General features: G+C 38.5%; 2 protein-coding genes across 4 annotated transcripts in view; one reads left to right on the forward strand and one right to left on the reverse strand.

Moving 5' to 3' along the window:
* The window catches only part of col5a2a (collagen, type V, alpha 2a), a 38,929-nt gene extending 18,048 nt beyond the window's left edge, over positions 1 to 20,881 (forward strand). The window contains exons 2-54 of the mRNA XM_026294722.2: positions 788 to 1,009; positions 2,140 to 2,159; positions 2,254 to 2,286; positions 2,382 to 2,414; positions 2,713 to 2,766; positions 3,741 to 3,833; positions 4,371 to 4,439; positions 5,381 to 5,425; positions 5,562 to 5,615; positions 5,766 to 5,819; positions 7,057 to 7,110; positions 7,278 to 7,331; positions 7,569 to 7,622; positions 7,790 to 7,834; positions 8,101 to 8,154; positions 8,342 to 8,386; positions 8,901 to 8,954; positions 9,274 to 9,372; positions 9,496 to 9,540; positions 9,630 to 9,728; positions 9,823 to 9,876; positions 10,066 to 10,173; positions 10,782 to 10,835; positions 11,014 to 11,112; positions 11,241 to 11,294; positions 11,413 to 11,511; positions 11,602 to 11,655; positions 11,852 to 11,905; positions 11,985 to 12,038; positions 12,164 to 12,217; positions 12,381 to 12,425; positions 12,529 to 12,627; positions 12,755 to 12,862; positions 13,184 to 13,237; positions 13,435 to 13,488; positions 13,763 to 13,816; positions 13,943 to 13,996; positions 14,136 to 14,243; positions 14,519 to 14,572; positions 14,819 to 14,872; positions 15,279 to 15,440; positions 15,712 to 15,819; positions 16,001 to 16,108; positions 16,212 to 16,265; positions 16,343 to 16,450; positions 16,701 to 16,754; positions 16,935 to 17,042; positions 17,616 to 17,669; positions 17,843 to 17,950; positions 18,074 to 18,383; positions 18,656 to 18,837; positions 19,051 to 19,293; positions 19,672 to 20,881. Of these exons, the coding sequence (XP_026150507.1) occupies positions 788 to 1,009; positions 2,140 to 2,159; positions 2,254 to 2,286; positions 2,382 to 2,414; positions 2,713 to 2,766; positions 3,741 to 3,833; positions 4,371 to 4,439; positions 5,381 to 5,425; positions 5,562 to 5,615; positions 5,766 to 5,819; positions 7,057 to 7,110; positions 7,278 to 7,331; positions 7,569 to 7,622; positions 7,790 to 7,834; positions 8,101 to 8,154; positions 8,342 to 8,386; positions 8,901 to 8,954; positions 9,274 to 9,372; positions 9,496 to 9,540; positions 9,630 to 9,728; positions 9,823 to 9,876; positions 10,066 to 10,173; positions 10,782 to 10,835; positions 11,014 to 11,112; positions 11,241 to 11,294; positions 11,413 to 11,511; positions 11,602 to 11,655; positions 11,852 to 11,905; positions 11,985 to 12,038; positions 12,164 to 12,217; positions 12,381 to 12,425; positions 12,529 to 12,627; positions 12,755 to 12,862; positions 13,184 to 13,237; positions 13,435 to 13,488; positions 13,763 to 13,816; positions 13,943 to 13,996; positions 14,136 to 14,243; positions 14,519 to 14,572; positions 14,819 to 14,872; positions 15,279 to 15,440; positions 15,712 to 15,819; positions 16,001 to 16,108; positions 16,212 to 16,265; positions 16,343 to 16,450; positions 16,701 to 16,754; positions 16,935 to 17,042; positions 17,616 to 17,669; positions 17,843 to 17,950; positions 18,074 to 18,383; positions 18,656 to 18,837; positions 19,051 to 19,293; positions 19,672 to 19,818 (4,394 nt within the window). The 3' untranslated portion in view covers positions 19,819 to 20,881. The remainder of the gene's footprint in view (positions 1 to 787; positions 1,010 to 2,139; positions 2,160 to 2,253; positions 2,287 to 2,381; positions 2,415 to 2,712; positions 2,767 to 3,740; positions 3,834 to 4,370; positions 4,440 to 5,380; positions 5,426 to 5,561; positions 5,616 to 5,765; positions 5,820 to 7,056; positions 7,111 to 7,277; positions 7,332 to 7,568; positions 7,623 to 7,789; positions 7,835 to 8,100; positions 8,155 to 8,341; positions 8,387 to 8,900; positions 8,955 to 9,273; positions 9,373 to 9,495; positions 9,541 to 9,629; positions 9,729 to 9,822; positions 9,877 to 10,065; positions 10,174 to 10,781; positions 10,836 to 11,013; positions 11,113 to 11,240; positions 11,295 to 11,412; positions 11,512 to 11,601; positions 11,656 to 11,851; positions 11,906 to 11,984; positions 12,039 to 12,163; positions 12,218 to 12,380; positions 12,426 to 12,528; positions 12,628 to 12,754; positions 12,863 to 13,183; positions 13,238 to 13,434; positions 13,489 to 13,762; positions 13,817 to 13,942; positions 13,997 to 14,135; positions 14,244 to 14,518; positions 14,573 to 14,818; positions 14,873 to 15,278; positions 15,441 to 15,711; positions 15,820 to 16,000; positions 16,109 to 16,211; positions 16,266 to 16,342; positions 16,451 to 16,700; positions 16,755 to 16,934; positions 17,043 to 17,615; positions 17,670 to 17,842; positions 17,951 to 18,073; positions 18,384 to 18,655; positions 18,838 to 19,050; positions 19,294 to 19,671) is intronic.
* An 894-nt stretch (positions 20,882 to 21,775) lies between these two features.
* The window catches only part of gulp1a (GULP PTB domain containing engulfment adaptor 1a), a 75,648-nt gene continuing 71,073 nt past the window's right edge, over positions 21,776 to 26,350 (reverse strand). For 2 of the 3 annotated variants that reach the window (XM_026294725.2, XM_026294724.1), the window contains 3 exons: positions 26,101 to 26,239; positions 25,812 to 25,906; positions 22,518 to 22,589 (listed from right to left, as the gene is read on the reverse strand). In XM_026294725.2, the coding sequence (XP_026150510.1) occupies positions 22,518 to 22,589; positions 25,812 to 25,906; positions 26,101 to 26,239 (306 nt within the window). Of the gene's footprint in view, positions 22,590 to 25,811; positions 25,907 to 26,100; positions 26,240 to 26,350 lie in introns of all 3 variants that reach the window. The other variant, XM_026294723.1, reaches the window with a different exon arrangement.

Consider the following 26,350-nt stretch of genomic DNA (forward strand, 5'->3'; position numbering starts at 1 on the left):
ACTACAACAAAGTGTTGCATTTTCCAGGCCTGTTTTCTCTGGCAGTTTTTGTAGAATATGGTAATATGCATGGCACACTTGCATACAGAAAGTCTAAATGTCTTGTTGTTTTGCAGCATAGCATATACAGCATAGTTTTTTCTGCATCTATGTTTATCCCTAGTGTGTGTTTTGTAGGTCATCTGGGATTGTTTTAATTGTTTTCTATAGCTGATAGCAGTAAAGACAAACCAAAACATTTCGGCTTTGGCATTTAAAAATGTGTCATGATTGGGTTTTTTCAAAATTTGCTAAGTTAAGTTATGGGGCATAAGTTATCATCTGTCATATATGGAAACTCAAAAACTGATCCCTCAGAAGCAGGTGCTCCAATGAGAAATACATTTTTTAGTTTCAGGAGGCACAGAGGCATCACAGCTTTTTTTGGTTAGCACTGCTGTCTCATAGAAATAAACTTTCTGTGCATGTGTAGAGGTTTTGACATAAGTATTAGGGTGAATATGTTGTGGATTGATGGATGATTGTTTGCTTTCTGTTTGTGTGTTTAATGGATTCAGAAATATGACTGGTTTTTGTGATTTGACATCTTAACTGGTTAAAAAGCTTCTTCTTTCACTAAGAGTTTCTATGTGTTGCCAGAGCTGTTTGTTTACTATCACAGAAAAATGATTCTGTGAATATTTTGTGAATTACCAAATTTTTAAAAATTCAGTCCCCTTGTTATCATTGCTTTAATTTATCTAACAGAAAATTCATAAGGTGTATCCTCTACCACTGTGTGTTCCAGGAGATGACATGAGCTGCACTGCAGATGGCCAGGTGTACACAAACAGGGACATCTGGAAGCCAGAGCCATGCCGGATCTGTGTTTGTGACAATGGTCAAGTCCTCTGTGATGAAATCCAGTGCGATGAGCTTAGTAACTGTGAAAAAATGGTCATTCCTGAGAACGAGTGCTGTCCTGTTTGTCAGACGGATTCATCCAACAGTGACAGAACAAACACTTTTGGTGAGTGAGCAGTTGCTCTCTGTGGTTATAAGAGAGTGAAAAATGTTTGTGCACTGTAAAACATTTTCATTTACAGTGGGTAAAATAAGTATTGAACATGTCACCGTTTTTCTCAGTAAATATATTTCTAAAGGTGCTACTGACATGAAATTTTCACCAGATGTTGGTAACAACCCATGCAATCCACACATGCAAAGAAACCAAACCATAGATGCCCATGAAGTCAGATATGTATAATAATTTGAAAGTATGTAAAGAAAATAAGTAATGCACTCAACCATGATGGCCTGTATGCACGCTCACCATGCAAGACTCCACTGCTGAAGACAAAGCATGTTGAAGCCCATTTGAAGTTTGCTGCACAACATTTGGACACGCCTGTGAAATACTGGGAGAATATAGTCTCCTCAGATGAGACCAAAATTTAACTCTGTGGATGTCATAATACACACCATGTCTGGAGGAGAAACACCATACCAACAGTAAAGTTTGGTGGGAACGTCATAGTGTGGGGCTGTTTTTCAGCATATGGTACTGGCAAACTTCATATAATTGAAGGAAGGATGAATGAGAAAATGTACCAAGACATTGATAAAATCTGCTGTCATCAACCAGGATGATGAAGATGAAATGAGGGTGGACATTTCAGCAAGACAATGATCCCAAACACACAGCCAAGAAAACTCTCAATTGGTTTCAGAGAAAGAAAACTCGATTGCTGGAGTGGGCCAGCCAATCACCTGACTTGAAACAAAAAAAAAAAAAGTCCAACTAAAACAAATCTTCCCTGCCATGGTGTTTGAATCAATAATATTAAGACCCTGAAAGATGCATCAGCTGTGACAGGTTGGCAGTGGATTTATTTGTCTGTCAGAGACAATAAAATTACTGCCATTATGAAACTGCTGCACTCATGTTAAGAACATTAATTGATTAGTTTGCCTTTGTTTATCTTGAATGACCTGCAGATTGATGACAAAGGAATCTCTCTGAACTGCTTCAGGATGTAACAACCATCAGTTTTCTTATTGATTTAGTGAGAATGTCTGTATCTATCCCTGACGTTTTCTACTGCTAATATGAAACAATAAACAAATTATGTGATCTTCTGTGCTTTTTCCATAATGTAGATGGAGGGAGGATCTATAAGGTAGGCCACAGTTTCACTGCTTTATTATTTGGTGTTACAATCAGCACTATGTAGTAGAGATTTGAACAGTCTTAATTTCTTTATATTTATTTAGGGTCAGAAGGGTGAACCCGGGGATGTCCCACTTGTGAGTGTTTTCTAAACTTAAACCTTTTCAACAGAACTCTATAAGTCAAAAAGATTTAGTCTAAGTACAGGACCTAACTGATAATTTCCCTGCAGGTGACTGGTATTAGAGGCCGTCCAGGACCTATGGTGAGAATACTGGTTGTTTCATGATGTCTTGGTAGATTCTGAAAATGTTCCCCAGTTTTATGTGAATATTCAGCTACTTAAATTGACACTAGATGGCATAAGAGGACAGTTACCTTCTACATAACTTCACCTTAAATGGACATCTGCACAACTTTAGTCCTACAGCCATCAGAGACAATGTAACATTTTTTTTGCATCACACAATACAGAGTATATTGAAATATATGACACTGTTTTCATGTAATTACAATATTATCACTTTCACATTTTTATTAGTTGTTTTTGTTTATTATAACAGGGGCCTCCTGGCTCTCCAGGAGACAGAGGACCACGTGGAAACAAAGGAAGGCCGGTATGTCTCATCCATAAGTCTCCACAGAAAAACTTAATTTAAAACTTAAAGATCAGATGGTGATCAAATGTCACTCACGCATCTAATGTGCATGTTTTTGTTCACTGTATTCAGAATTATCAGTGGTAAATAATTTTATATTTTTGGATTTATTTGAGGATTTTTAGAGAACATATGGCTATACACAAAGCAAAAAAAATAAAAATATATAAAAAATATACAATAAATTTAATTACATTTTAGCATACATATACTTCACTCATTAACTTGTTAGTATTTTATTTCAGTAGTAATGCATATTGAGTTTTTAAGCCTTGTTCCTTCATATGCAGACTAATAGAATTATATTTTCAGTGAACAAATGAAATGGTTAAATATGGCATTATATCAATAAAATCCATGTGAAATTACCTTCATGTTTTTAAAAAAGCCTTTGCACATGACATCTGAACTTTTGATTTTTTTAGGGTCATGAGAATCAGTCCATTACTCGTTATTCTGTCATATTAGCCAAAGAAATCAATCTAAAGTAATACTGCAGTATAAAAACATTTTTTCAGTTCAAGGACAAGAAACTAGCAGTCAGAAATGTAATGTAATGTGGAAAGTTGATGTATAATGTGCTTACCAAGCAAAATGTAGCAGGGTGATGAATGCATGTGCCCCTCTTGGTGGAGGTGCAATTCAGTTGAGGGCAGCATTTTGAGGGTGATTTATTAGTACATAACCAACGGTTTCCGTCCTGCACATATTTTACAGCTCATAGTTAATAACAAAAAAAAAAAAAAAAAAAGAAAACGGACATTATCATTCAACTATCAAACTATAATTTCTATAAAACTGGAACGAGAGGTTGCACTTGGCCATATTGACCAAGTATCTTAGCAACATTAATGCTCAATCTATGTGTTTCAGTTCAATAAAATAATGATACAATCATTAAATCAGCATCTCTCTCTTTTTCTACTTTCTAGGGACTGCGTGGCTCTGCGGGTTATGATGGAGAGCCTGGTGTGCCAGGTCAGCCTGGTGAACCAGGACCTCCAGGACATCCAACACATCCAGGAGTGAGTTATGTAGGGAGTGCTATCACATGCCACATGTGTGCAGCTGCTCTACAGTAGATGCATGTGCGAGCAAACACAGGACATGAGGAATATGTAGTCAGGACATGGAGCATTTCACCTTAGAAACACTCATGGAACCAACACAAAACTTTGAACTGTGCTGTAAAGCAGTCACCATGACAACTGTACATTATAAACAAAACCCTGCACCTAGACTTCTGAGTTAAACTGTGTGACAAAGAGTAGACAATACACAATGATGTATCCATGCTGAAGAGGACCAGTAATAACCTTGTATCTTTGAAAAACCGTCATGTATTTGCATTGACATACACAACATGTACATAGTGCAGTTTTGATTAGTTTCCCATAATTGTACCTGTTCTTTGTGTTCTGTTTGTACTGTAACTCAGTAATATTCATACTTATTTTCCTTTTAGCCTCTGCATGCTTAATTCATTTGCTCCCATACAGACATACTATACTAAAACATTCAGATTTAACACAATAAATCTAAATGTAAGGATTCACCTACAGGGTCTGGGAGCCCAAATGGCTGGAGTTGATGGAAAAACAGGACCCCAAGGCATGTTAAGTGGCTCACGGGTAAGAGGATGTCAGTAAAATATGAACCAACCTAATTTGTTAGTGTTTTTTAAAATGGTCATTGACAATCATCAGTTTGTACACTGGTTGCTGATACATATTTAACCAAGACTCTAAGCAAGGGAGTGTCAGGTTTTGTACACATTGCAAGCACTTGTAAAGGATGTTATACTTTTTTTTTTTAAGTTTTTGTAGTTGTCAAAATTAAGAGTAGCACAACAATTAGCAAACCACACCTCTTCTATTTCAATTAAATTTGTTTAGCTTGTGATGCCAACATTATTTTATTTATTCATCCATCCATCCATCATCTCTACCCCCTTATTACTATTTAGGGTCACAGGGATCTGCTGGAGCCTATCCCAGCTCAGTTTGGGTGAAAGGCAGGGGTCCACCCTGGACAGGTCACCAGTCCATCACAGGGCCATTCATTCATAGATTCATAATTCATTCATTCATGTAATCAATTTAGACTTTATTTCACATTATTGTATATAAATATGTTTAGCAGCAACATGAACATGTTGAGCTTTGTGGTAGCTTTAATTTTAAGACCGCAAAAGAGAAATGTATGCAGTGACTGAACAGAATATTTTTGATTCATTGTTCATCATTTGAAGGAATACAAACCATCTTAGTTTTAGTTTTAAAACTTTTCAGCTACTGAATACAGATTAGGATAAGTTTACTCTGTTAGAAACTACATCATACATTTTAATTATACACAACCACAACACTTTGGCAGACTGAAATCAATCCATGCTTCTAACTGCATTAGCATGCAGTAAAGGGTATCAGGAAAAGAAGAGTAATACATTTTTGGATTGTTGTTAAACAAGTTGCTCCTGGAAAAGTTTTGCTGCCTGTTACGATGGTTGGCCATTTATGCAGATCAGGTTAAGTTCTGTTCATCATTTCATTTTGTATTTTGTTTGTTTTAGGGAGAGGCTGGAGCAAGAGGACCTCCTGGGCCCAGTGGCTCACCTGTAAGTCTACAATATCTCCAAAAAACCTAGACTGACACTGTGCAATGAACACTCATAATACCTCAGTGCTATTTTAGGATTCCTTTTTATACTGTAAATATACATTGTTTTATTATGTCCCCCTCCCTCCTTTAAGGGTCAGTCTGGACCACAAGGAGCTCCTGGAGAAGTTGGTGATCCAGGACATATGGTAAAAAGACAATTCTTCTATATATATTCCATATATTTTGTGTGTATGGTTCAATTTCCATGATGTTAGAAGTCAGTCTTGTTGGAATTGTGGAATTTCAGAAGGATGGGTGTTGGAAACTGATGTTCACAAACTGACTGTATGTTTCAGGGTTCAGCTGGACAAAGGGGACCTGAGGGCCCTGCAGGGAAACCAGGTGAAGATGTAAGTCAATTCTGGGCTGTCTCTCATGAACTTCTAAGAGAAGTATTACTTTGTATAAACTGCTTTAATCACTTCAACATTCACTGTTACATGTATTTTCCACTTTAAGATATATATATTTTGCCTAATTGATGGGTAAGTGATCCAGCCTAGAGCAGTCAAGTATAAATCTGTAATCATTTGTTGGTATTTCCCAAAACGTGACAAGCTAAACTGCATTTCATAAGATTTTAAGACCTTTCGATTACATGAGGACAAAGTGTATACTCAAAGAATGTCGTCATAATTAATTAGTGTAATAACTGTAAATCACAAACTGTAAATATTATTAATTAGTGCTATCAATCGATTGAAAAAATTGAATTGCAAATTTAAAATATTAGGATTTACCTGTAAATGTGTTGAAATAAAGAAATGCATGACAAACTAGTTTAAGGAAACAGATCCAAACTTCCATCTGGAAGCTTTTTACAACAAAACTTGCTGTTCAGCAGACCAGGCGCCGTGTCTTCTGCCATCATATTACGTAGCGTAGCGTTGTAACTTATCCTTATCACATAATGATAGATATCCATCCACGCTGAACAACAACAACAAGAAGTTGGGGTCAAACCTTATCAAACTATTAATTTGTGGTAAAAAAAAATAGTAACACATTAAAATTTTTAGATGAATTGCATGCATTAACACGTTAACGTTGACAGCTCTATTATAAATATACACAATCACCTGTAAGTTCTTCTATATAACTATACTTACTTTGTTGTTGTTGTGACAAGCACACTGAAAGCCACTTTACCAGAGTCAAATTTCTTGCATGTCAAACATACTGGGTAATAAAACAGATTCTGATTTTAATTATAATTCATCAGTGACACACAAACACTTTATTTTCCATGTCACATTGAGAGAAGGTTCAGTCTCCTTTAAATCAAAATATATTATTTTAAAAGTGTTTTTTTCTGGTCAGAACAATAAAATAAGAAGGGTTGGTGACAAAAATGGCACAGTGAAAGGATTACGTTTCTACAAGTTAATAAGTGTCTATGTTTCAGAGCATCTGCATAGAACAACTAGATGTGGAAAATAAAGGAATTTTCCTTTATATTTATATATTTATTTATATATTTCCTTTAAAGAGGGAGAAGAAATGTGATGTCTGACCTCTTGGCATTTATGTCACTTTCACAGCTTTCTGGTTTGTAAAGCATACTGTAAATGTTATGTTCTCACACAGGGAGAACCAGGCAAATCAGGAAATGCTGGAGAAGTTGGCTTCCCTGGATCACCAGTAAGCTTCTCTCCCTCTAAACTGTACAGTAGCTCCAGTATCCAACTGAGCATACGACAGTACTTTCTCTATAACTACCTAGAATTTGTACTTTATCTTCTGTTTTCTTTGTTAACGAATGTTCAGTATATAGAACTGACAGTTCTGGATTATGTAACATATTTTAGGGAGCCAGAGGATTTCCAGGTACACCTGGACCTCCTGGACTGAAAGGCCACAGAGTAAGTATTGTTCTCTAAACCATTTTGGGACATGCCACTCAAAGGCAATAACACCATATCGTTGTGTGTGATCTTGTTTTCTCTAACTTGACTGTTTTATCACAGTTACTTTCTGGAAACCATCAGATAGAGCTTTTAAAAATTGTTTTCATTTGTCGTTTTACTTCTATATAGTTACTTCTTCTATACGTGCTTGCAAAGGAATATCATGTAACTGTCTTCTCTCTTTGTTAACAGGGCCATTCTGGGCCACTTGGCCAAAAAGGTGAAACTGGAGCCGTTGGAGCCAAGGTATAAATGCAGTAAAATAAAACATGCTTCTTTCAGTTTGTTGGTTTTTTTTTTTTTGTTTTTTTTTGGTTTCTAGCTGGTTAACTGATACCTGCTTGACCTACAATAATTACTAATAGGCTATACCTTATTCCAATAAAACAAATCCAACTTCTGTGGTTTTCTAGGGTGCTATTGGGCCTCCAGGTCCACTAGGAGCTCCAGGACCTATGGTAAGTTACATTCTTAACGGTTTTTAATGCTTTCCTTATTGAAGTCTGACACACATAAGTTACGTGGAATGGCTCACACAGATCAGACCATTTACTATGCTGTATGTGGACTACAGTGCACAGAATGTTATGAATGTCCTGTCTAGTCTTATCTACAGTAGAAAGAGGCAAAGCTGTATCTAGTTGACTGTAAACAACCCTCGGAACTTTAAACTTTTCCACTGAATGGAGTAGAGCTGTAATTTATCACTCTCTGTGTATAACAGGGTCCTGCTGGGATGCCAGGGGAGAGAGGACGGCTTGGACCCGGTGGTATAGCTGTAAGGATGAAATTACTATGCAACAGTTATGTCTGCTACTATAATGAATTATTTATTTCGAAAAAATCACAGACTTTTAACGTTATGACCAATTTTACTTTTGCTGATACATATATATTATTTTTCTTTAGTGTCAGCTACAAGGACAATGATTTATTAGTCAAAGTGGTTGATTTTTGTCTTTTAGGGGAAGCGTGGTTCACCTGGTAACATCGGGAAACCTGGTCCAATGGTAAGTTAGCATTCACAGCATTTTAGCATTGTGTGTTTGTTGTACATTTCAGTAAACAATTTACCAATTATACACGTGTACTGAATCCAGGGTCTCACTCATCTTCTTCCTCAAATGTTCTAGACAAAGAATGAGCTTCATTTAGTTTAGAAACAGATGTGAATAAGCTGCTGATAGACTGATCTGTCTTTCAAAAAAGGAGAGAAAGAAAGAGTGCAGTGAAGCCCTTAAGTAACCTTCTAAATGTCCAGGTCAGTCAAGTGAAATTAGAAGGGTGGAAGGTGAAAACACAGTGGTCAATCCAGTGAGGAGGGAAGAAAAGAAAAGACTAAGAGTCGTTACTACAAATATACTGTAAATATTCTGTGGATAAGCCATGTATCTTTTTAAAATTTCACTTACAGTAACTTTTCAAAAACTCACAACAAATAGCTTGGTAGTGATGCTTCAGCGTATTATGCTGTGTGTATTGGTTCATTACTACAGCCTAACTATTATTGTTGTTGGTTAACAGGGACCCTTAGGTCTTAGTGGCCCACCTGGATATCCAGGTACCCCAGGAATGAAGGCAAGTACAGTAAAACACATAACAATGTAGGCACACTTCCTACAGCAATATGCTCATCTGCTCTCTTAATGACGTTACAATGAGAAGGAACAATAGGCTTCTAAATGAATGATCATTTACTTATGTGATATTATTATCTGTTATTATATAATAACATAATATAATAATATTACGTAATACATAATATTACTATTGTTACTATTATCTATTTAGTTTGAGGTCTACTTTATGTTTTCAGAATATTAATTGCTAATGAACTGTCAAATCATATCAGTATCCATCTCTAGAAGTTAGCCATGCTTGGTGTTGTCTTCCACAGGGACAACCTGGTCCCACAGGAGTTCGTGGTCCTGAGGGCCCACAGGGACAGAGAGGAGAGACCGGTCATCAGGGCAGAGTTGGACCCGTTGGCCTCAGGGTTAATTTCTTATTTATTTACCTACACATAACAATTCATGATTAAAGCTGTACAGTTAACAGCTCATCATAGAGCTCTTTGCACTACTTTGATTATCTAACTAGTGATTGTGCGTGTTCAAAGGGACCCCCAGGTACGGATGGTGGCACGGGTGCCAAAGGACCAGTGGTATGTACAAACTCAACTAACTGAAAATACACATATGCTTATTATACAAAGACACAGACAACACATATAACATGGCTGACTATTCACAGGGTAATCTCGGTCCACAAGGTCCAGGCGGTCATCCTGGACCTCCTGGACCACCAGGACCTCAGGGAAGCACTGGTCAACCTGGTATCAAAGGACAACTAGTAAGCTGGCTTTAAGTTTTGAAAATGTTTGTTTATAATATATAATTTAATATTTTAAGCTATTTGATAACACATTTGAATGTTTGTATTATAGGGAGATGTTGGTGTACCAGGATTTAAAGGAGAGGCTGGACCCAAAGGAGAACCTGTAAGCTTTCTATATATCTGTAGAAATAACTACTTTAATCCTGCTCTAAGACAATATATCCGTATATACAAATACACATCAAATGGATGCTTTTTTCATTAGACAGATTTAGACAATGATATAATATATACAAATGAACACTTTCTTCTTAATTTCAAAAATATTCTGGCTTCTGTTTCAACTTTCTAGGGTCCACCAGGCTCCCAGGGTGTGATTGGACCTCAGGGTGAGGAAGGAAAACGAGGACTACGTGGAGACTCTGGCTCTATCGGACCTCCTGGTCCCGTTGGTGAGAGAGTGAGTCAGCATCCTGCCTCTAATTGTAACATTCATCAGTCATAGAGATGTACTATGGGGACAAGGGTGATTGTAGAAATGAATTCAGTCCAGAAAAGTAATCATTAATAAAGTGAAAGTGAAATTTGAAATGGTCCCATTTGTGCAGGAAATATTTTTTATTGATGGATAATGCCAAAGGTGATGGTTAGCACAGTTACCTCACAGAATGACAGTCCTAGCTTTGAATCCCAGAAGTCTGTAAACTTTCTGTGTGATGTCTGCATATTCTCCTGGAGATGTAAAGGGGTCTTGCTGCAGACCAAATCTTAGATGGACTGAAGAATCTAAATTGCCCATCAACAGAAGGCTGACCTCACAATGACCCTGCCCGAAAGATCCTAAGTCAAAGATAAATGAATGGTGGTTTTCCCTCTTATGTTTGGTGGTGTGTATTTCCCAGACACATCAACAGTAGATGCAAGATTTTCTACTTAGAGAGTTTTAATTATGCAATTATGCAATCCTTACTCCACCAATCCAGTTAAATACAGTTGCGTTATTTTTTGTGTGAAACTATAAATACAATATAAACATGATGCAATAATCAACTCAATACATATTTATAGGGAACTCCTGGTAACAGAGGATTCCCTGGTGCTGATGGGCTGCCAGGACCTAAGGTACGGTATATAATTGTAATAGAAATTGATCTACTAAGATAAATACAGTAATAACAGGGACTATTTTTGTTTTGCCCTCACAGATTTCAGTCAGCAAACCAAATTGTTATATAATAACAGAATATACAAAATATATTTTTATATTATGTTACTACCATTGCTTTTTCTTTTCTTAAAGGGTGCTCAAGGAGATCGCGGAATATCTGGCCCACCAGGGCCCAAAGGTTCTCTAGGAGATCCTGGCCGTACAGGAGAACCTGGTCTACCAGGTGCCAGGGTAACACTGCAGTTTTACTTTCGAGTTATAGTACCTGTTAATTCATTTGCTACATGTACTGTTTGTCTATTGATGCCATCCCTGTTTCCACTGATTTTTCCACTCCATTTTTTATCTCTTTTCCAAAGGGTCTTACTGGTACCCCTGGAGTACAGGGACCGGAGGGCAAGCCGGGGCCACTGGTATGTCATAGTGCTAAATTATAAGTTAGACTGAGACATAATCACTTCAAGTTCGCTTTAGTAATATGATAAATGATCAGTGTTGGTTAAGTCAAAATATGTTTTGCTTTTTATTAAGGGTGCCCCAGGTGAAGATGGTCGTCCAGGCCCTGCAGGGTCCATTGGAAACAGGGGGCCTGCAGGAACAATGGGAGTACCAGGGCCCAAAGGCTTCAATGTAAGACCGCAGAGTCACTCAAAACTTTGCTTTGACAGTCTGTTTATCCTCAGTTCTGTTTCTTATTGTAAACATGTTTTATTCCCAAAGGGCGACCCAGGGAAGACAGGTGAACAAGGATCTCCTGGGGTGCCAGGTCAAAGAGTGAGTATTATTAATCAAAAAAATTGTTTTGCCAAAACACACTTATTTATTATGTTGTAGTTACTACATTTTAATTTAGGTTTTGTTTTATCTTTCCTTTGCATTGATTCTACAACAATCAACATTTCCACAAAGATCATTACTGTCATCTTAATGTAATTTAACTTTACCTAAAAACCTCACACACACACTTCAGGGTCCACCTGGAAAAGATGGAGAAGTTGGCCCTGCTGGCCCCCCTGGACCACCAGTAAGTGTCTATATTCTCCATGACTTGTAATTTGTATTGCTATCACAAATTACTAAGACACTGATGTTTCCTTTTGAAGGGTGTTGCAGGAGAGAGAGGAGAGCAAGGACCTCCAGGTGTAAATGGATTCCAGGTAACTTTTTTTGACTGGTAGTAAAATACCAGAAGCAGTTGGCTGTATGTATGCAATTGTATTAACCATTAGACCTTATTTTGTGCTGCAGAAATGCTTTGATGGCTATTCCTTTATAATTTTAGGGTTTGCCTGGAAACCAAGGCCCCCCTGGAGAACCTGGAAAACCAGGTGATCAAGTGAGTGTGACAAAAGCATTGATTTCTACTTTGAGCTATATCACATATTGTACAATCAAGTTGATGTCATTCGGTGCCCTAACATATTTTAAATAATTTGAAATGTTTTATTTGGAGCTTGAGTTTAGACTCACTGAATAATACCACTGTTTGTTATTTTCAGGGTATTCCTGGAGAGCTTGGTGCTGTGGGTCAAATTGGCCCAAGGGTAGGTGAACTTCCCCATGAGTTACCTCTATTTTTATTAGTCTGGGTCAGATTCCAGCTTTATGCTTACTGAGACTGAAATGATGATTTTTTTTTATCTACAGGGTGAGCGTGGCATTCCTGGCGAAAGAGGAGAATTGGGTCCAGTTGGTCTGCAAGGACCTAAAGGAATCCCTGGTGCACCAGGTCCAGATGGGCCAAAGGTAGTGTACAGTGCAATCAACCCATTTATAGCATATGATTATTATTGATGTGGGAGAATAGTTAAGTGTAAAACCACCAAACCACTGGAAGACAAAAAAAGACTAACCTTGGTGTATGTCACTAAAGGGCAGCCCTGGTCCCACTGGTGTACTTGGTGATGTGGGTCCTCCAGGTCTTCAGGGAATGCCAGGAGAGAGGGGCATCTCTGGTCCTCCTGGGCCTAAAGGGGACAGAGTAAGTTCATCATTATCTTCTATTGTATGCTATTGATTCTTACACATAACTGATGTTTTATAGTGCGCATAAAAACTAACAATACATCTTCAGGACTTTCATCATGTAGTTGCTTAAATCATAATTATTTATTTTATTTGATTGATCCTGCTGAAATGTTCATAATGTCTGAAAGAGGCTAATTGTCATGAGGTGTCAGTCAAGTCCATTTCTCTGTTTGAACTAAGTTCACTGCAGCTAATATTGCCAACTTGACACCTAATATATATTAATACCAGTAAATGAAGGAGCCTTACACCTTTTTTTGTTGTCTCTGTATAGGGAGCAGTTGGTGAGAAAGGATCAGAAGGTACAGCTGGAAATGATGGAGCAAGAGTAAGCATCTTTCATTCACTGCAAGCACATTTACTGTAACCTCTGCTCAACACTAAGATTAAACAACAGCTGAAGATGGATTAGTTCAGGCTCCAGATTAGACACAATCTATTCAAATGTTCACTGATGTGATTTCACAGGTTAGTCCAATTAGCAATGATCAGATAGCTCCAACCAGATTTCTTTTCTGTCACCAGGGTGCCCCAGGTCCAGTTGGACCACTAGGACCTGCTGGACCCAGTGGTGAGAAGGTACGGTCTTTGTTCTCTTTCTTGCACACCTTAAAAACTGCTATTCACATCACATTAATTCAAGGTCATGAAGGTATTTAGCAAAGTGTGAATTTGCAGGTTGCCCACTGTGCTGTTAAATCCTTCTGCTTCTTATTTTCTTGGCTGCATCTGAACATATCTTCCATCTTGGCTTGCATCATTTCTGAAAACATTAAAAAGCTGGATTTATGGGACAGCAGAGGCTCAGTAAATGATTGCAGAAATGACTGTCAGTAAATGTGTGACATTGCAGGGAGAACCAGGACCCAAAGGACCATCTGGGCCTCCAGGATCCAGAGGCATGCCTGTGAGTAGTCCTGGCCACTGCTTTCAACTTGTACTTCAAGTCTAGTTTGGCCTGTTTTTTGCAGTGCAGGGAATGATGTATAACATATTGCATAGAGCTTTTACACAAACATACCCTTTTACACAGGGATCCAGAGGTGACCCTGGTCCAATTGGTCCTGTTGGATTTGTTGGACCCATTGTAAGTACAAATACTCATACTGGCTTTAGTTTTGAAAACTATGAATAGCTAATAAGTATGATAATAATAGTAATGGAAAGCAAAAATGATAAAAATAATTTTTGATCTATTTAGTTCCACCATTACCTCCACTTTACAGGGTCCTGATGGCCAACCTGGAGTCAAGGGAGAGACTGGAGAGCCAGGCCAGAAAGGAGATGCTGGATCACCAGGACCTCAAGGCTTGGCTGGTGCTCATGGACCACCTGTGAGTTACAAGCATAAAGATACTACATACAAAGTGCTCTTAAGAAATTTGTTCAACATGAATTGTTCTGACACATTTTTATGCAGGCTATTACTAGATATTATAAACATTGTCCTCAGTTATCTGCACTTTGAAATCTATAGTCTGTTCAGTTAAGAAGTTTTGTTGTACATTCATTGCAAAAGACCTGTTGTCAAACTCCAGAGCAGTTAGCGATTGTTTTTTGTAAATATTCTGCCGATGAATGTTTTTCTAATATAGTGCTCTTTTTGTAGGGGCCAGTTGGCGTAGCTGGACTGAAAGGCGGAAGAGGAACACAGGGTGCACCAGTAAGATAATGTCATTATTACAGAGGTATTGTTACAAGGTGAAATCACACAATCAATAAATGATTTCATGAGCACAGGATGGGTATCACTCCTTATTGTTCCAGTTATTTTTTAATACCTGATGCATTTGAAAAACTTCAAACAATATTCTAAGTCGTATGTTGCTGTTTGCAGAAATAGATCTGCAATCTCTTATTTTTTTAACCAGTGTGTAAGCACCTTATATCATCTTTGTGCTCCCACCAGGGTCCCACTGGATTCCCGGGGTCTGCAGGAAGAGTTGGTCCACCAGGCCCAACTGTAAGTATTATTTTCACTGTGAATGAAAACACACATAAGATAGATTTTTGTGATGTTGAACCTAAAATCAGAATTTGATAAATTTATGTGATGACTGTGTCGATTTGACTCTGTTACATGTTGTGTATTAAAACTGACAAACTAAAAGCTTTAGTCCCTGTAATCAATCATTCTGATTTTGAAATTACAATTAAAAAGTAGATATAAAAAAATGTATAAAAAACAATAATTTAATCTTTACTGGAAACAACACCTTACTAATATGTGAATATTGACTTTGGTTTTCTTATGCAAATCTGAAGGAGACACTGTCACCCAGTTTGGGTCTCCGCAGTCATATATTTGCACTCATTAACATGAAATGACTGCATGCTCCACATGTCATGACTGTAACCACTCTTGCCAGGGTCCAATTGGAGAAGCTGGACCTCTGGGACCTCCTGGGAAAGAGGGTCCTTCTGGTCTCCGTGGAGACCATGGACCCCCTGGAAAACAAGGAGAGCGAGGACCACCAGGACCACCTGGCAGTCCAGGAGACAAAGGAGACTCTGGAGAAGATGGACCAACGGTAAACTGCCAGTTTCATACTTTGGTCACAAATTCAAAAAATTAAACTAGAATTTTATGGGCAAAAATGTCTGAAGTAACTGACTTCAAGACTTGACAAATTTGTAATTATTCATTTTTATAACAATATTTGAGTTGCTGAAGTGATCTCAAGTAAGCATGGCTGCTGGTCAGTATTTGTGCTGTTCTTACCAGTCACAATGTCTTAAAGCCATAGCAATAAATGTGAAGCCAGTATTTTATGTAAATGATCTGTGTGATTTTGGCATTAGGGTCCTGATGGTCCTCCAGGCCCAGCTGGAACTACAGGACAGAGGGGCATTGTGGGTCTTCCTGGTCAGAGAGGAGAACGTGGGATGCCAGGCCTTCCAGGACCAGCGGTCTGTGTTATTTAAATCATGATTCCACTGCACGAGTATTTATCACGTAGATATCTATTTCACTTCTATGATCATATGATTTTTTAGTTAACACTAATGTGTTGTTTAGTTAGTGTGTTATACTGTAGATGTAATGGTCCTTTAAGTGCTGTGTTATGAGTTACCTGCTTCTTTTTCTTAGGGTCCTCCAGGAAAACAGGGATCCCCAGGATCACCTGGAGATAAAGGCCCCCCAGGGCCAGTTGGTACTCCTGGTGCTAATGGACCTCGGGGTGATCCTGGTCCTGATGTAAGTACAAGTTTTCAATTCTTTATGGTTCTAAAGTTACATTAACCTAATTGTGTTACTAATGTTTCCAGTTTGTCATCATGTTTTTCTGTGCGCACCTCAGGGCCCTGCAGGATCCGATGGCCCACCAGGAAAGGATGGTGTTCTTGGACAAAGAGTAAGACAGAAAACAATAAAAATGTGAGATATGTGTTGGTACATATACCAAGTGACTGACAGGTATTACTTTTCTAGGGAGACCGAGGAGATCCTGGTCCAGAGGGCTTGCTTGGACCACAGGGACTTCCTGGCCCTCCAGGTCCTGTTGGGGCACCAGGTGATGCTGGCAAGAGAGGAGACGCTGTAAGTGGACTCTATTACCTCTGAAGTTTCAGTTTTGTGAGTTACTTTTTGTCTTAGTCCACTGGCAGGATACAAGGGATTTACATGTGGGTACGTACATTATCTGGGTCAGCTTGATCTACAGCCTGAGGGCACGTTGGAACATGAATGAACATGACGCCATAGAAATGATCTGTTTGTGTATAATAAGGAGTTGTTGGCAGAGGTATGTACTCTCCAAGGGCCGTATCATGATTTGACTTGTTTGCAGGGCTCAAGAGGACCTGTTGGTCCACCCGGCTCCGCTGGAAAGAGAGGATTAGTGGTAAGTGTCCAATTTAGAACATAATTATAAAAGAGCTTGTATCCTTCAGATGCATTGTAGATTTTGGTAAATTACTTTTTCTGGTGAACATTATGGCTGATATTAACACAGAATGCAAACTCCTCCTTTTCATGACAAGTAAATATCATTATAAATATTGTTAAATATTTCTTAATTTAGGGACCTCAAGGACCAAGAGGAGATAAGGGTGATCTGGGTGATCATGGAGAGAGAGGGCAGAAAGGTCATCGGGGCTTCACCGGTTTGCAGGGTCTTCCTGGACCTCCAGTAAGTCAGAAGGATACCCAACAATCAGATCATGCTGATCCCTCTCACCTCTATTTCCTCCCCAAATCGTTCTCACTGAAGTTCATTCACACCACCTTTAATGGTTTCTGGTTCTTTCCACACTCACATCAACAGGTCACTTTAATTTTGGTGAAAGTTGATCTGTGATATATTTTTTTAATAACACATAAGGAATAGTAAAGTCAACAATATAAGAAGCAGTAGACAGACTGCAGAACGTATTTTTTTTATTAATTTTATCTTTTTATAATCAAATATTTTTATTTAATACTCATCAAAAAATAAAAGTTATTCTATGTTAGTGTGGGTTTTTCATTTTTTATTTCCAGTACATCAGCAAATTTCTATCAGAGAAAAACTGAGACAAATGTCTCCTTCTAAAACACAACTTTTTGGATTATGCATCTTTTAATTTAAACTGGAATGCATGTATTTGTGTAATCTTAAACAATGGACAAAATAGAATAAAAAAAAATAAGCATGAAGGAGTGTCTGTTGTCTTTACAGCAGAAAGTCTCTAGAGGACTGATGCATATATATTTCTGCTTTTAGGGTACAACAGGTGAGCAGGGAGCTCCAGGAATCATTGGACCAAGTGGCCCAAGGGTAAATACTACACTTCCTTTTGTCCTCTGATTTTCATCTTTTGTGAATTACTATGAGTTTGTAATTACGGAAACAAAGTATATATTTTTCTAGGATTGATTTTGAAAAACTAACAGCTCATTTTTAAGTTGTTAGACTAAAAGGAAACAAATATTTGTTGGAATATGATTCAGGGGCCTACTGGACCTAGTGGACCTCCTGGCAAGGAAGGATACACTGGACAACCTGGGCCAATGGGACCGCCAGGAACTCGTGGAATCAGTGGAGAAATTGGACCAGAGGTACTGTCTCATAAAACACAGAGAGCAGGTTGTGCATGTCAAATTAATGAAATATTGTAACAAATGTAGTTACACAAAAAATATACAGAAAAATGAAATTCCCTACTCTTCTTAAATCCACAGGGCCCGCCAGGAGAGCCTGGACCCCCAGGTCCTCCTGGTGCCCCAGGACCTCCCGTGGCTGCTATGGATGACCTCATAGTTGGCCCTCAAGATTACGACTCCGAACCACCTCCTCCTCCTGAGTTTAGTGAGGACGAGGCTTTGCCCAACAGCAACTCTTCCACCATAGTGCCTGTCGACCCTGGTGTGCAGGCCACACTGAAGGCCCTGAGCAGCCAGATTGACAGCATGAAAAGCCCAGACGGCAGCAGGAAACATCCCGCTAGGACCTGTGATGACCTGAAGAGATGCTATCCCTTGAAGAAGAGTGGTGAGTGGCAGTGACAGTCACAGAAAGAGGATTTTATGTGAAGTCTATAAGGAGAGGAAATCAGTTTTCCATGCTCAACAGAACTAAAACACACACTTTAGGGGTGAGAACTTTTATAGGATATCAGTAGAAATTTTAATTATGTCCTTCTCTATATTTGTCCCTGTTTCTTCACATCTGGAGAACTAACTTCAGGGAACAATGTTCTGTACTGTTGGAAAAAACTGATTACACACAATAATCTACCACACCCTGATCGTTTTATTGTGTAGGTGAATACTGGGTGGATCCAAACCAAGGCAGTGCAGAGGATGCCATCAAAGTGCACTGCAACATGGACACCGGAGAGACCTGCATCTCTGCCAACCCATCCAGCATACCTCGTAAAGTATGGTGGAGCTCTTCCAGGAACAAACCTGTGTGGTTTGGAGCTGACATCAACAGTGGAACACATGTGAGCAGTTACATTTTATTATGCCAGACAGAGGGAAGTTGGGCTGTGTACTGTGAGCTGTATAAATGAATCTGTTAAAGAATATGCAGTTAAAGATCTGGTTCTGGTAAAAGAAATAAAACTCGTTTGTTATTAACAGTGAATCTTGGCTTACTGACAAATTTCCTGATAAGGTGTAGAGTTGTTCTTAACTGGCTGTATGTGTGATTTCAGTTCACATATGGCAACAAAGACCAGCCAGCAAACTCTGTCACAGTCCAGATGACCTTCATCCGCCTGCTGTCCAAAGAGGCCTCCCAGACCATCACCTACCACTGCAAGAAATCTGTGGGCTATATGGACGAGAAGACAGGAAACTTAAAGAAAGCTGTAATCCTCAAAGGCTCCAACGACCTGGAGCTCAAAGCAGAGGGGAACAACCGCTTCAGATACACAGTGGTTGAGGACTCCTGCTCAGTAAGTTTCAATATTTCATCAACTTCACATCTTCATTAATTACTAAATGCATCAAAGGTACTGTAGTATAAGGCTGGCGTTCATCTATATTTTTCTTACTCTCAAAAAGTGATCACCCAAGCCTACTTTCCTCCAGCATTTGACCTTTTTGAGCTCATTGTGTTGGCTTTGTGGACCAGAGCTGTTTTTTTAAAAACTTTCATTAGCACTCCTTTCACAGCATTTAGCAGTTGATATCATCTGTCTGAGTCAGTGAGCGCAGTCATTACAATACAATAATATGAAGTTTGAGATGTGTTGACTATATGTACAGATCACTGAAGAGATTTTCAAAACTCAAAGCTTATGACTACATTTCCATGTGTCTCCCCTTCACAGAAAGCAAATGGCAACTGGGGAAAGACAGTGTTTGAGTACAGGACACAGAAAACAGCAAGACTTCCTATTGTGGATATTGCCCCCGTGGACATTGGTGGTCCAGATCAAGAGTTTGGTATCGATATCGGGCCTGTGTGCTTCTTGTAGAATCATCAGCAGGCATGCACTGAGAAGCCTGAGACTATTGAACTGACAGCTGACAAAGTCAGCCACATTGTACATACAAGTACTGAGAACTCTTCTGGCCCTGTGGCAAGATATTTATTGTGCCTTTCAACCCAGTTCAAGACATTGAAGATTTGTAAGTTCACTGAATGTTTGGAATTTATAGAAAAAAATTTGAAAATCTGAATAATTGTTTCAATCATTCATCTTCTTGTTTGCCTTAAGCTTAATGTATTTTGAGGCTTACTTTTGGTGTCCAAAGATCATCCAGTTAACTCTATTATACAAACCACTGCCAAAGAATCATGAATATAAAAACTTAAAATGTTTGATATAACTGCTGTTTATAGGCCCAGAGAAATCCCACTGAAGCTACATCAGACATTGTCCCACTGCTCTAAATTCTTGGAAATTTTTCTATTCTTTTTTTTTTTTTTTTTTAAATGCCTGAATATAAAACATTGTGGTGCTATTGAGGAAACAAATACAGCTGATGACGTGTTCACCAGCACAGGTATTTTCTGAAGACAGTTTTAATGAACCATTGTCTGTATCCGGTTACTTTAAACTCTGTACCAATCACATAGAACATTAAAGATGCATTAAGACTGTCGATTCCTCAGTGTTAGCTACCTCGTCACCGAAACTGAGTAAACGATGACACTACATGTAAATCTTTTTTTCACAGGTGCTGTTGTAAGTAGTGTGATCCTTGTGCACTTCCCCAGGCTACATGGTACAGGTCAGGGTTTGGGGATGCCAATAAAGATCTTTCTGTCAATGATGGAGAGATGAATGAGGTGTTGTATGAGTGGTGTGTGGTGATTTGTAACATTTTTCTTTCCTTCAATTTCAGTATGGTACAGATAAAGGTAGCACAGAATATTCTATTTTTTGCATGTCAGTTCTCCCTTTGCAGTATCCTGGACTTATATGCTCTTGAAATCCTTTTATCATCAGTTTTATAGAATAAGATGGCTGTGAGTGCCTGTTTTGTTTTGTATTTCTTGCTATGAAACAATTAAACAATATGCTTCTTAATCCCCCCAAGCTCTTGTCATATTAATTCAGGTACAGCTAGGTCTTTTAACTTTATTTTGCACAGACTAATTTTCAGATATTTGTGTAGTTTAAAAAAACAAATGTACTCGACGTAGTTGCACGTTTCTAATGTGACCTGTTTGTTTTAAAGTTTTATGAATGTGTATTCAAGTAATACCATTATATATGACCATATTTATTATAGATGTGTACAAATTTGCAAGGCTTGACTGCCTGCTAATACCCCAGGGGCAGATGTGGAGATGAAGGGTAGTAGGAGGGGCGTTCCACACTGGAAGCAGATGCATTTCATCCTTTGAAAATAAATATTGAAAATACTTCTCTCTGCCTGTTCTGTTGGTCCTTCAGAAATCTGAACCATAATAGAATAATCTCAGCCTCAAGAGTGTGAAATCGTGAGGCACAAAACAAAAAGAAAATCTCCAATGAATGTAAGGAAATGTGAAGTAAAGCCACAAAGTAAATATTAATGTAGTTGAATAAGTAGGACAATGGCAGAGTGAACTGTTCCTGAAACTCCATCAACATTACAAATCACGAGTATCTGCAAAACATTAAGAAGCTACAGCCAAGTTTGTAACTCTGTGAGGCTGTATTGTAATAGTAATATTAACATTTGCATGTTAACATGCAAATGTTAATATGTACCATTTATGAGGTTCACCATCCAAGTTTAGTATATGGTTTGATATTTTGGCTTTAATAATTTCATATTTTATTCAATACATTCAGTCATTTTGAGATTTTAATCTGGACCTACATAAAGTGGTGGATGTAGTGGCCAGCATTCAGAACATTTCAAGCACAGAAACTCCAAACAACAGTTAGAAAAGTCAGACAAGAATAACCTTAAATGGCAGAATCAATAAGTGGCATCTTTTGCAGTATAACTTTCTTTAATTACTGTAACAGCAAAGTCAATGCAACCAAAAGTAAAATAATGGCAATAGTACTGTGAATGGACAGAGGAAGTCCAAAAAAAAAGCGCCTTCTGGTGCAAGAAAAGAGAAGACTAACATGATGACAAAGTAAAAATATGACAAGTAAATACTGAGATGGCAACTCACACTTTAAAAGTTCTCAATGTCAAAAACAATAAGTGGAAAAAAGGTCAGTAAGCCAAAAACTATCCATCTGGATTAATTAGCTATATAACGTATGACTTCATGTTGCGTAAATAAGCTATGTGATGCTGTGGGCATGCTCAGAGATTGTGTAATGACACAGATTGCATTTATTTTTCTTACCAGCTTGTGTTTGGTATACAAACAGGAATGTGTTAACAATACAGAATTCAGAATGGTGCATTCACACAGATTCTCATATGAAAATTCTGCCACAGTGTACCATTGAACATATTCAACTATTTACATCTCTCACTGCCTGTGCAAGCAAAAGTACTCAAAACTATCCTTCCATATTTTTTTTTTTTACAAAAATAGTTCTTTTCTATAATGGATCTAAGTTTACCTTGAAATATCGAAAAAACCATTCTAAATGCAAATGCATATAAACTTCAAGATGAAAACTGTGACATCTTGACTCAACTGCGGAGTGGAATTTGGCACTTCTTCATACAAACGAGTTAAAAGTACGCGACAAAGAGCATCTTCTTGGCATCAGCAGCGGCTGTCTAGCGGGTCCAGAGAGAAGACGGTGCCCTCTAAGGTTAGTCCCATTTTGAACCCCTCCTGAAAGACAGGCCGGACAACAGCTGTGACATTCAGTGATAGTGAGCATTAATGTGTTCTCCTGAGAGATCCCACATCCCAGTGGTGTTGATTAACACAACGTTTGAATGATGTTTAAATTAGGGCCAATGGGGAAAAAAGAATGAAGTACTCAACAAAACAGAAATTACAGCACTACTGCACTCTCATGCTTGGTCATGCATGATTTACTGTACAAGATCAGAACCTCAAGTAGGCATTCATGCATCTTGTCATTTACACCAGAAAAGAAAACAGTCAGTAAGCTCTTTGGATTTAGCTGCATTTCAGCACAAACTGGTTTTAACAGATACACAAATTATTTATTTTTTTCTTGCCTATGCCTAGAACATCATTCAAACATTCACAGTGTGGGCTGTATAAAATTGTTAGGAAAATGTTTTATTCTGTTAAATTGTTTACATATATCCTTACACTTATCTTACTATGAGTATTTGTTTCTCAATTCTGAGATGTCTGAAAGATAACTTTTGCCATCTGTGGGCTGGAGAACACAGGACGGTAGAGAACACACTGGAGAACTGACCATATTTTAAGCCCATTTTAGTGGCTTGTCCTAGAGATGGATGACCACAGTTCTGGTCTCTTATCTTAATCTGGAAGATGGTTGACTGCTCTTTAACCCATTCTGGGTTTTATCTTAATTTGCCCTCACCTCAAGAAGAGTGTACTACTTCTTTGCATGCAATTCTGGTCATAGTAAGCTATAAAGTGAGTGATCTCTCACTCTGCATTCAGTGTGCTTAGTGACAGTTTACTCCTTGTGCAAGGAAAAACTCTGAAGTTTGTCCTCTGAGTCTATTTTGTTAAGAATTTCCCTAACAAAAATATATGAACCCCTCAGCTGATGACACCAACAAACACTATTTGGAATCAGGCCTGGAGTTCCTGGCAAACCTCGAGTCCCATCAGTGATTGGAGGTGTGGTTTAGAGCTTCCCTGCCTTTTATAAAAGACTCAAACACGTTGGGTTTGACCTTCACAAGAAGCATCTGCTGATGTGAACCATGCGTCACAAGAAACAAGTCTCAGAAGACTTCCACACATTATCTATACCACTTATCATCTGGAGGTTCTAGTGGGGCTAAAACCAATCCCAGCTAAAACTGTGTGAAAGGCGGAGTACACACTGGACAGATCAACCAGTCACATTCAAAGCTACAACCAGTTTAGAGTCACCAATCAACATAACTGGCATGTGGTTGAACTGTAAGAGGAAGCTGGAGTACACAGAGGAAATCCACATAGACACATAGAAAACATGCAAACACCGCACAGAAAAGTCCTGGACAGCCACATGCTCAAACCCAGAACCCTCTTACTATGAGGTGATGCCTCTAAACATTGCACAGCAAGTTACTAAAGTTACATCATTCCACACTTAACCTGTCTATGAATGGAGACATTGGAGAGCTGTGGCTGCTCTCCATACAAGTGGACATATAAAGCTCAGTGAGGTACAGAACAAGGCCAGAGTAACAGCTACGGGTTTAGAGGAATCATTGGAGCTGATTGATATCTCAGTCATAGTACATGACTGCACAAAGCATGGCTATTGCTGGGGAGAATCTCAACCAGCCAAACCTCAGTGGAAGTTGGTTGATGCAGCAGAGCAGTGACATTACACTTCAAGGTAAACAAAGAAAATCCACCTTGTGGACTAACCCAGCCAGAGAGGAATGACCTCAGACAGCCCAGGACACCTGAAGAATATGTCTGAGCTGAAGCAGCTCTCTGAGGAAGAATGGTCCAAAGTTCCTCCTGAACATTGTGCTGATTGTTTGAGGTTATTGCTGCCAAAGGAGCTTCAACCAGTTATTAAATCCAAGGGTCCATTTACTTTTTCCAGCAACACTGACAGTGTTTAATTGTTAGGTTTAATGGTTGGGTTTAATCTCATAAAAGATTATAATTGTTTGGGTTTTATTATCTTAAGAACATCATGTTTCTCACACATTTTATGACCAAATACTACAGAAAAGCAGATAATTCCAAAGGGTTCACACACTATTTGTAACTTCTACTATTCCTCTTTGTAATGCATGATTCAATACTGGTCACACCTGCAAAAGCATATTTATGAGACATTATTACAATTATACAAAAGTAACTGATATATGATGCATCTCCAACATTTTGATGCCAAACATAAACATTTTAGCATATGATGAATACCTGCTCAGTTTGGTTAATAAGCCACAGGGGTGGCTGTTTATAAAAGAAGCAAAAGAAGCTCATTGACTATAGAGCAAGAGAGCTGAGAGAATAAATAAACTGCTAATTAATGACACTAGCACAGATGCAGCATGTGTTAGTGGACCGTGTAAATGTGGGAGCATGCAGCAGCATTCAGATCACACAAGCCAAAGCACAGTCACATTCTTAGCAAGGACAGCAAAGGGTACAAACCATCTCTGACGCTACAAGTGGAAAGGACAAGAGATGAATTCAGCTGTTAATAGTCAAGCACAGGAAGAAGTTAAAGAAGAGTTTGCACTAATAAGAAAAAAAGTGGATTTGAACAACATTGCCCCCTACTGGAAGCCCAGTGCGAAAACTCTGCTATTATTTAGTAGACAAGTATCACGGTAGTTGGTTTCAGGTCCAGAAGTCACTATTTTCTAATCGTATTGTAATTCAAAACATTTGATGCTCAGCTGCAACTAATGGATAGTTGTGTATAATTGACTGCATGGAAATCCAATATAGTTGTACGCAGATGCAGATGAGTGTGTATTCACCTACACAATTTGTCATTTTTTCATACATATTTCATACAGTCATTCATAATGTGTTCATATAAGAACCTCCACTTATAGGTGTCCAATTTACATTCTATTACTTTCTATTAATGCAGCTACTTAACTGTTCTTGCCGCTAATAAATCAAACATGAGCACTGAGTCAAATTCAGCACTCATTTAGCTTGGGACTTACAAAATCTCTTTTTACAAATCTAAACTGGACTGTAGAATTAGGAAAACTTTAACACCTGCTGGCTGACAGCTTTATGCAGCACTGTGTGGCAAACTTAATTTATTTTAACATTAATAATTTTAATAAACAGGCTACTGTCTAACAGTGGGGCACACCACTGTTAGAAAGCTGGAGGCAGTTTATTGTTAGGTTCAGCTGAGTCATCGATCCAGCCTCCTTGCAGTTCACTATGCGGACAGGCGCTCACCTGCATCTCATCCAGCTTTGACTGAATATCTGGAGGGAAATCAGCTGCCCCACAGGTGAACGGATCAAATGGCTCAGCACCAAATAAGTCTTTCCCTACAAACACAGACAGAACAGAAATATCACTCACAAATATCTACAATACACGGTCGTGTGATGCCTCCTGTGTATTATCCTATAGATAGAAACAAATCCCTTTTTTAACAGCCACATTCCATCAATCCTTAAAATAAGGCCAGAGAACTAATTACAACATGTAATTCCTGAGACCAGATAGTGTTTGAGCTCACTCATATCTGGTGGCAGTGTGGTTGGTGGTGGTGGCGGGCAGCCGTTGCTGGCCAGTGTGGGCACCAGTGGTGTCACAGGAGAGAAGGGAACCATATCGAAAATATCCGTAGACTGTGGTTTCATGGAGATGCTCCCTGCCTGTATGGAAAGTCGTGGAAATGGGAGCAGTTAAGGCAGTGTCAAATGTATGCAAACTTGCAGATGTATGAACTATACAGCTATTTTGATACACAAGCAAGAGAAGTAGCC

Source organism: Mastacembelus armatus, chromosome 21 (genome assembly GCF_900324485.2).
Source record: "Mastacembelus armatus chromosome 21, fMasArm1.2, whole genome shotgun sequence".
In the NCBI taxonomy this organism is placed as follows: Eukaryota; Metazoa; Chordata; class Actinopteri; order Synbranchiformes; family Mastacembelidae; genus Mastacembelus; species Mastacembelus armatus.